At 40.0% G+C, this 10,214-nt stretch overlaps 2 protein-coding genes across 3 annotated transcripts in view; one reads left to right on the top strand and one right to left on the bottom strand.

Moving 5' to 3' along the window:
* The window catches only part of AGPS (alkylglycerone phosphate synthase), a 130,361-nt gene extending 128,543 nt beyond the window's left edge, over positions 1-1,818 (bottom strand). The window contains 2 exon segments of the mRNA XM_010859774.1: positions 1,529-1,743; positions 1,745-1,818. Of these exon segments, the coding sequence (XP_010858076.1) occupies positions 1,529-1,743; positions 1,745-1,789 (260 nt within the window). The 5' untranslated portion in view covers positions 1,790-1,818.
* An 829-nt stretch (positions 1,819-2,647) lies between these two features.
* NFE2L2 (nuclear factor, erythroid 2-like 2) overlaps positions 2,648-10,214 on the top strand; it is a 176,874-nt gene continuing 169,307 nt past the window's right edge. Inside the window, exon 1 of one of the 2 annotated variants that reach the window (XM_010859776.1) lies at positions 2,648-2,934. The gene's annotated coding sequence lies outside the window, so the exon portion shown is untranslated. The remainder of the gene's footprint in view (positions 2,935-10,214) is intronic. The other variant, XM_010859778.1, reaches the window with a different exon arrangement.

Genomic DNA, 10,214 nt, shown 5'->3' on the forward strand with positions numbered 1-10,214 from the left:
TTGCCCAAGGTCATGCAGCTGGAATTGTGGAGTGGAAATTCAAACTCAAATCTATGTTCCCCAAAACCATATGCTCAACTGCTTAAACCTTCAACTCAATCCCCAGTGTGACCTTTCTAAAGGTAAATGTAATCATATTTTACTGTACATAAAATCTTGTAAACAAGACCAGCCTATCCGCTCCTCATCCCAAGCTATTCTCACTTCTTCCTGCAACACTTAACTCTTAGCAGGTCAACCTCTCACTGCTTTACCTATGAACACAGCTTTTTCACTAAGAATGCTTTTCTCCATTGGCAGGCTACTCCCAGAACAACCTTCGAGATTTACTCAGGCAATCCCTACCCTGGAAAGCCTTCGCCCTAATAAATAAATACCCAAAACTGGGTTAAGTGACTGTTTGTTATGGTTATCAGCTAACTTTCTTATCATACTGTATTATAACTTTATCTTCTTAGGTTATCAGTTCCTTACCAGTAAATACTGCATTTTTAAATCTCTACATTCTTAGTTCAGTGAGTATGTAGTAGGACTCACGAATATTGAATTAATGAATGAATTCATCAGAAACAGTACAGTTTAAGAATTTGGCCCTAAAGTCAACTTGGCCAGATTTCGAAAACTAACCTGCCACAGTGAACCTGCCAAGCCTAGAGCAGGCTTCTAAATCTTGTTTACTTCTTCATCTATAAAATGAAAGCTAACTGCACCTACCTCACAGTTTGGAGAGGAGTAAAAGAAATTAGATTTAGCACAATCTCTGACATTGAAAGTACACATTAAACATTAACAACTTTTTTTTCACTTTCAAAGTTTATCCGTGCTGACAAAGCCACATCTCAAATAACAGCTTTTCCTAGTGGCTTGCATCAGAGCTTATCAGATCTCTAAAAAGTCTTCAGATATCTTACAAACAACCTCACCCACAAACAAGGATCTTTCAGCTTTTGGTTACACCAGAGCTCAGTAGCTACCACCACACCCTAAGTCACTAACAGTGTCTTCTACTTATTGCTTCTTCCCATCCCTCGATTTCCTCCTCTCTCAAACAATGCATGCCCCTAAGCAGAAATCCACCCTAGAAACCAGCAGCTGCACCTTCTTCCAGGAACCGCCACCTCACACCCAAGCTAGAGCGAATTTGAAGAGATCCATCATTTGGTACAAACTTAATTCCCTTGGAGGATCATAATTAAACCCCTTCTATATATTCGAAGACGCTGGCTTCCTAAATATTAATTCAAGACAGACAATGAATTTCTGGCATTATGAATCCATGAAAAAAGGTCCCCTGAAAGCCTTCCCCAATATGAGTTCTTCAGGTTTACTACTCTCAAACAGTGACCAAAACCCATTTCATCCTGCTTGTCATCTACGCTCTCTTCAAAGAGATGGTCCGCACTTTCAGGGACCGGAATGCCTTCACCCCTCCCGTGTCACCTCCTTTCCCACCTCGCCCGTGCCCTCCCGCAGCACAAGCCCGGCCTGGTCCCTCACCAGCGTCTGGCTCAACAGAGACGTCACTCACCGCTTCTTGGGGATGGTGCCCGACTCTTGCGCGGCGAGAGTGGCAGTGGGCGCCGCCGTGCCGGTCGCCGCGGTTCTCCGCGCTTTGCAATCGTTGGTACTCAGAGCTTCCTGCGGCCGGCCCAGCAGATGGCCTGAAAGAACTCGCAGCCTCCGCCCGGCGCGGTCCCGCTCCGGATCCCGGTCCCGGTCCCGGTCCTTTGTGGACCGGGAGCCCCGCGCCCGCGGCCGTCCCGCCCGCCGCAGCCGCCGCCTCCGCCATGGCTTCCGCCTTGTGCCACCGCCCGGGGCCGCTGGGCGCGGGTGAAAGGTCACTCAGAGCGGCGCCCGGCGCGACCATTCGCTGCGGCGCATCCCGGCAGCCACCGCGGCGACTGGGCGGCGGGTGCCATGCGCCTGGAGCTACTTATCCTCAGCTCCCGCCCACCGCGGCCGCCCGCCTCCACAGTCACACCCCAGACCGCTGACACCTGTCAAGCAGGTGAGTTCGAGCAGTCCGGGGATTGGCCCGGCCTGAGTCAGGCAAGATTTGGAGCCAAACCGCAAACGCTCCCCGAGGTGACCTAGTACGCTGGGTGGTCTTCTCCGGAGTAGCTCTCAGGACCAGACTCCTCGGACCATCTGGGGACCTGACGAGCTAACCAACGCCATCATTTCCTGGGCCCACCTCTTCTCTCCCTCGCTGCGGCGGTCACTAAAAGTAACTCAGAACTGATTGGTTGCCTATAACCATCAAAGCAAATTCCTATCATTTTCTCGTCACCTACTTCGAGCCTGGCACTGTGCTCAGTGCTAGATCTCAAGTTAGTAAGCTTTGAAAAAACTGAAATGAGAAAACAGACTCGGAGACTCTTAAGTTGCCCAAAGGCATGCATCTAGTAATCACTAATGCTGAGTTGCAACCTAGGTTCTCTTTTTGTGGTTACTGGGTGTTGCGCCCTTCTTTGCATTTTCCTAGTAGTGCCAAAGATTTCTGTTGCTAGAGATAAAATTGTTATTGTTTGGTCGCTAACTCCTGTCCAACTCTTTTGCAGCTCCATGGACTGTAGCCCTCAAGGCTCCGCTGTCCATGGGATTTCCCAGGCAAAAATACTTAGTGAATTGCCATTTCCTTCTCCAGAGGATCTTCCTGACCCAAGGATCAACCTGCGTCTCCAGGCGGATTCTTTACCACTAAGCCACCTGGGAAACCCAAAGATAAAATTACCCAACAACTGTTCTGAAGACGTCTCGGTCATCTACATTTTGACTTCATTTCTGGAGAGCGGCACTTAGAGAAATGGGAGGTGCGTCAGTAGGACTGTGCTCCACAATCGTTTTCAGCCAGTTAATCAGATAGACTTTTATCAGCCACCTTGCAGACCTCAACCATCAGAAGTTCCTTTTCGCATAAGGTGCGATTTAAAAGTAAGTCTTGGGAATGGTAAGAGAAGGCGTTGCCATAAGCTTTCCGAGTCCATTGAGTTCACCTCCTTTTTGAGTAGCCACCTGCTTGCTAACACAGTCTTCTGCAAAAGAGTTAAGATATTCCAGAAGTTATTTGAGCAATACAAAAGAACCATTTAATAATTTGGAGAAAATTCAGGTAAACAGTGAAGAGGACTTGATTTGTATTCCTGACCACCGAATCTGAAAGAGAGAGTTCAGCAGTAAGCATCCAGTCTAGCTACAGAATCACGGAGCCCCACTCCTGTTTAGCTGCTGCTTCTAACCACTGTCTCTTTGAGATAGACTAGGAGTGGGAAAAGGGAGCAGCAGGAGTAAATTGCTGTGAATGCTCTAAGGAAAAAGACTGCTTAAATTTGAGAATTCAGCAACTCTAGTCTTTGAGCTTCTCACACCCTTCTAGATGTTTCTAGAACAGTACTGAAACACCAAGCAGCATGTTTGCTTGCAGTCACGTAGAAGTCTTGGTGAAGTCCCTCAGTCATGTCCGACTCTCTGCGACCCCATAGACAGTAGCTCGCCAGGCTCCTCCGTCCATGGGATTTTCCAGGCAAGAGTACTGGAGTGGGTTGCCATTTCCTTCTCCAAAAGTCTTTGATTTCTTGCCAGAATGCTGTATAAGCAACAACTGCCTCAGAATCTTTGGAATAGGACAGGTCTATTAATTTTTGCTTGAGTCCCAGAGAGCTCAATCTAATACCAATTGTCATGCCTTAAATGCAAATGTAGTTAACTGACTCCCACAGTCTTTTCCATGTTGAAGTTGAACATACTTCTTGCCAACTCTCAGGAGACAAAATTCATAAATTTTGCCAATATCAACAATAATAAAAAACCTTACCTCCTGGGTGATGGAAAATTTGATATAAACCAAAATTATATTTTTGGTGTAAACTATTATAGCATTAGAAAAACTGATTATATATATTTCAGATATGTGCACAGTAATGAAACCCATGTAGGCAGTAACAACACTTGGTGAGAGCCTATTACATAACTAATTCATGTGCTGTGAGATGCAAAAGCGTTTAAGCCTATGCTTCATCTACATGGTAAAATTAGCTAGTTAGGAGTTGGGATATATGTGAGGAAGAAACTGTGATACTATTAAGTGAAATAAGTGTGATATAGGTTACGGTAGGAAATCCTTTCCCCTAACCCCTCTCCTTACAAGAGCAAAGCCCAAGCAGAGTGCCTTGTTACTTATTTCATCCTTCCTAAGAGAAACAGATATTTCACATGAGGCATGGTCCACTGAGTTTGAGCAAACTGAGAGATAGTGAAGGACAGGGAAGCATGGCGTGTTGCAGTCCATGCGGTCACAAAGAGTCAGAGACGACTGAGTGACTGAACAACAATGGTCCATTGAGATGCCCTCCAAAGGCAAAACCTCAGTGATAATCACATTCAGCAGGGCCATCTCCACAAACTTATTCCTTTTGAGTCCTGGAACACGTGGCCCTTAATAACCTAGATCCCCATGGAGAGTGCTTTATTTGCGTTTACAACATCTCTTCTAATATGAAGCACGAAAAAGTGAAATTAACTCCTGAAACATGCACCAAATTTTTTTATTGCACTGACTTTCATTGCTTATCTTCAGAGTTGATTAGTGATCCTTGGAAGGAATTCTTGAATTTTAGACATTTTTATTAGGAAATGAGAAAAAGTAAACCAAAGTATAATTTATCATAGATCAAAAACCCATGTAACTTCCATCTAGATTGAAAAATAGAGGGTTGCCAGCACCCCAGAAGTCCCTCTTATGCCCTCTCCCAATCAGTTCACACTCTCTACCTGTCAAAGTAACCACTGTCCTGAGTTTTATGATACACATTTCCTTGGTTTTTTATGTTTATCAATAAAGCATGCATATGTTTCCTGTTTTTTTTTTTCATTTATATGAATAGTATGATATAGTATGTTCTTTTGTGTCTGCTTTCATTCACTCAACATTATGAGATTCATTCATATTGTTGCATGTAGTTGCAGTACGTTCATTTTCCTTGCTGTATGGTATTCTATTGAATGTGTATACCAGGGTTTTTTCTACAATTAATGGAGTTGTTTCCAGTTTGTTTTTTGTTGTGGATATGGTTGCTATAAATATTTTTGAATATGTCTCTGCTGCTGCTGCTAAGTCGCTTGAGTTGTGTCCGACTCTGTGCAACCCCATAGATGGCAGCCCACCAGGCTCCCCTGTCCCTGGGATTCCCCAGGCAAGAACACTGGAGTGGGTTGCCATTTCCTTCTCCAATGCATGAAAGTGAAAATTGAAAGTGAAGTCGTGCAGTCATGTCTGACTCTTAGCGACCCCATGAAGTGTAGCCTACCAGGCTCCTCCATCCATGGGATTTTCCAGGCAAGAGTACTGGAGTGGGGTGCCATTGCCTTCTCCGGAATATGTCTCTAGGTGGACATATAGATGAATTTCTGTAACATATACTCATCTAAGAGTGGAATTTCTAGGTCATCAAATATGCATACGTTTAATAGATAATGAAATACCAGACTTTTCCAAAGGGATTGTACAAAATCATTCCAGCTTCATAGGATACTTCCCATATTTATTTATTTAAAACTAAATAGACTGACAATAACATGTCAGAACTCTCATATGGGAACTCTCCTAAGTTGCTGGAATAGATTTTATACAATTCCTTTGGCTTCCCTGGTGGCACAGTGGTGAAGAATCTGCCTGCAATGCAGAAGACCCAGGTTTGATCCTGGGCTGGCAATATCCCCTCGTGAAGGGAATGGCTACCTACTCCAGTATTCTTGCCTGGAAAATCCCATGGACAGAGGAGTCTGGCAGGGCTGCAGTCCGTGGTGTCACAAAGAGTAGGACACCAATGAGCAACAAACCCTTTAACTTTTCATAATACTTTTGGAAAAGCCTGGCATTTCCTTATCTATTAAATATATGCATACTTGAGGACTTAGAAATTCCACTCTTAGTTGAGTACGTTACAGAAATTCATCTACATGTCCACCTAGAGACATTTTATAGCAATCTTACCCAAAACAGTCCCCAACTGGAAACAACTCTACTAATTGTAGAATAAACTCTGGTATACAATTATGTACTGCTGGGCTTCCCCGGTGACTCAGTGGTAAAGAATCTACCTGCAGCATGGAAGATGCAAGTTCAGTCCCTGGGTTGGGAAGATCCCCTGGAGAAGGAAATGGCAACCCACTCCAGTATTTTTGCCTGGGAAATCCCATGGACAGAGAAGCCTGGTGGGCTACAGTCCATGGCATCATAAGAGTCAGACATGACTTAGTGACTAAAGAACAACAATAAAGATAGATCTCCTGTATTACTTTCTAGAAGCCTTAGAGTTTTTCCATTCACATTTATAATTACAGGTTACCTGGAATTGATTTTTACTTATGGTGTGGAGATCAAGTTTCTTTTTTTTTTTCCCAGTATGAATATTCAGTTGTTTCAGCACTACTTGTTGAAAATACCTTGTTCTACATTACCACCTTTGTCATAAATCAACTGTTGATATAACATTAGTCTGTTTCTAGGCTCTGTATTATATTCCATTGGTCTGTTTATCTACCTTAGGCCAGTATCACACTGGCGTAGCTCCTCTTTATTTTTTTCCATCTTCTACATAGAATTATATAATTTGTGAATAGTAACAGTTGATTTTTCCTTTCCATCCTTCGTTTTCTTGTTTTAGTCGACTGGCTAGAACCTCCAGTACAATGTTGAAGAGAAGTTGTGGTAGTGGCACCTTTATCTTGTTCCTGACTTCAAAGGGAAATCTTTCAACACTTCATCAGTGTTTCAACAGGATTGCTGAGTTTTTGTTTCATTTTGTTTTTTAACAAATCTTTGAGCAGATTAAGAATTCCCCTTCTAATCCTAACTCTCTTGCTGAGAGTTTTTATCATAATTGGAAATGAGTTTTATCAGATTTTTTTCTGTACCTGTTGAGATGATCGTAGGATTTTTCTCTTTTATTCTGTTCGTATGGTAAATTACGTGGATTGGTTTTCTACTCTTCAGCCAACCTTGCAATGCTGGCATGAACCCAACCTGATCATGATATACTGGCCTTTTTATATATCATTGAATATACAGTAGTATTAAATTTTTGTTTAATATTTTGTGTTATGTTTACAAGTAAGGTTGGTCTGTTATTTTCCTTCTTTTAATAGAAACATGTCAGATTTTGCTGGTCTCATGAAACAAGCTAGTGAGTACTTCTTTGTTTTCTAGGCTCAAGAAGACTTTGTGTAAGACTGATCATTATTTCTTCCTTAAATGTTTGCTACAATTCACCAAAGAAACAATATGAACCTAGAGTTTTCTTTATGAGAAGGTCTTTTTATTAAAAGATTAAATAGTTTAATGCTACTCAGATTTTCTGTATCTGCTTGTTTCGGTTTTTAACAGTTTTTTTTAGCACATTGTCTGCTTCATTTACATTTTCAAATTTAATGACAAAGTTTTTCATAGTATCTTCTATTATCACTTAATGTCTATAGAATCTTTGGTAATGTCCTACTTTTTTATTCCCAATACTGGTTATTTTGCTATCTCTCTTTTTTTAAATCAATTTACCAGGCATTTAGCAATTTTATTACTTTTTTAAAAGACCAACTTTTGACTTTGTTGATCCAATTATATGTATGCTTTTTTAAATTAATTTCTACTAATATTATTTCCTATCTTCCAGTTTTTTCCTAATTTTTTTAAATGAATGCTTAGCTCATTGGTTTCTCAGCCTTCTGTTGTGTTTCTTTTCTGATATTTACATTTAGGGCTATAAATTTCTCTATAAACAATTAACTCAAGTTTTGATAACATTATTTTCATGATTTTTCAGTTCCAAATAGTTTCCACTTGTATTTGAAAAGAATGATTTGTATTCTCTCTTGTTTAGGAGTATAGTGTTCCTCAGATACAAATTTGATCTAATGATTGTATTGTTCAAGTATTGTTTTATATTCAAGTATTATATTCAAGTATTCAAGTTCAAGTATTGTTTTATATATTGTATTGTTTTATATCCCAACTGATATTTTGTTTACTTACTTTATCAGTTATTGAAGGATGTTAAGATCTCCCACTATCATTATGGGTTTATCTCTTTTTCCTTCTACTGCTAATCTTTGCTTTCAGTACTTTGAACCTCTATATTAAATGTCAAAATTATGATATTTTCTTGATGAATTGAACTTTTTGTAATTATCAAATATCCCTCTTGCTTTCTAATAATGATTTTTGTTGTAAAGTTTAACTATGGCAGCTTGTATGTGAGTGTGGAGAGTAAGGGGGTGGCTTTATCCTATGACTTACAATCTTTTTGTATTTATATGTTTTAGATGTGTCTCTTATAAATAGTATTTAGTTGTTTTCTTTAGGAAGTATTAGCACAAAATCTTGGATCATTTAACCTATTTAAATTTAATTCGTTTACTGATATATATGGTGTAATGGCTAACAGCATTACCCTCATTCCCAGACAGACATAGGTTTGAATATTGGCTCCACCATTGATCAGAAAGATGTGTTGTCTCAAGCTTGTCACATTAACATCTTTGGGCTCAGCTCCTTGTCTATAAAGTTGGGATAGTAATAACAACTCCCCAGGGGTATTAAAGGATTAATGAGCAAGAATATAGAAAATTCCAACTGCTATTACGGAAGTGAGAGTGAGGTTGGTATAAGGATGACAACCCTCCTACATAAGATAATGCACACTAGAGGGAAAAGAAATGAGGTTGAATGAGAAATGTGAAACCGAATCTGAGGAGCATTGAAAACTTAGCAGAAGAGTAAACATTGATCTGCTGGAAGTTTTTTTAAGTTCTTGAGCAGAGAATTAGCATGACAATCCAGGAAAGACCAGTACTCTGAAATTCATTCTCAAATGGAAGTCGCCTATCAGGTATACCTGCGAAGCTGTCCATAGTTATAAAAAGAAGCTCTACCAGCAAATGATGAAGACATAAAAAACTCCTACAAAAAAGTCTGTAGGAGTTAGCAATGTTTTTGAATGACAGGAAAGCATTTAACCGTGCTTAGCTATCTGCTGCAGTAAAGGGCACTGAGTTAGCTCGAGAATGAAGATGTTTAACGGGAAAGTGGCTACAGGCTATGTTCTGTCGCAATACCATTTTAATATTTTATGTGTCACAATCACCCTATATAGGGAAAGGAGGAGGAATTACATTAATGTGCCAAATTATTCAATTAGAGTTGAAAGTACTTTATGTTCTGTAGCTGCTCTGCTACTAACTTACTATGCAATCTAAAACTGTTTCTTGATTTCTTCCTGTTTTAGTTAAGAATAATTTCTGACCTGCCTACCTGTCAGATTTATTGCAAAATGATAAATATGCAAGGACTTTGGAAACCAAAGTCAAAAATTACTTTAAAATAATTATTTTCTTTAGAACAGATTAAAATCAATTTTGCTATTTATCAGTTAGTACTTTAAGCCAGTAAACATTTAAAGTTTTGCTTTTAGGTAAACTTGAGCTCTTTGGACTCTAAGACTTCTTTATAAATCTTAAAAATCGAGACCCCCCCCCCACCCCCCACAAAGAGCTTTTGTTTATGTTTATATCTACCTACATACTACCTATACCATATAATAAATTAAAACTTTAAAATATTTAAAATACTTCTTTATCAATTTATTTTAAAATAATGATGATCAATAATACATATTTATATAAATAAAATATTTTACTAAAAATAACTGTATTTGGGGAGGACATGAGAAAAATGGCTTTCCTTTACATTTTTTCAAACTGATGTTTTGCTTAATAGAAGACAGTTTAATTCTCATATCTGCTTCTGAATTCAATCAGTTGAAATACCACATGCCATGTAACTACCGAAAATCTCCAAATTACACATATGAGAGAATCAGAGTGAAAAAGATAAATAATGCCTTAGTCTGTTTTGAAAATAGTTTTGACCTTGATCACTCCCTGAAAGGGTTTGGAAGACCCAACAAAGATTCCCAGATCACATTTAAGAACAGCTACTCTAAAATATTTCTATCAGTTCAGTTCAGTCACTCAGTCATGTCCGACTCTTTTCGACCCCATGAATCGCAGCACGCCAGGCCTCCCTGTCCATCACCATCTCCCAGAGTTCACTCAGACTCATGTCCATCAAGTCGGTGATGCCATCCAGCCATCTCATCCTCTGTCGTCCCTTTCTCCTCCTGCCCCCAATCCGTCCCAGCATCAGAGTCTTTTCCAGTGCT

The sequence above is a fragment of the Bison bison genome, unplaced genomic scaffold, assembly GCF_000754665.1.
Source record: "Bison bison bison isolate TAMUID 2011002044 unplaced genomic scaffold, Bison_UMD1.0 scf7180017864460, whole genome shotgun sequence".
Classification (NCBI taxonomy): Eukaryota; Metazoa; Chordata; class Mammalia; order Artiodactyla; family Bovidae; genus Bison; species Bison bison.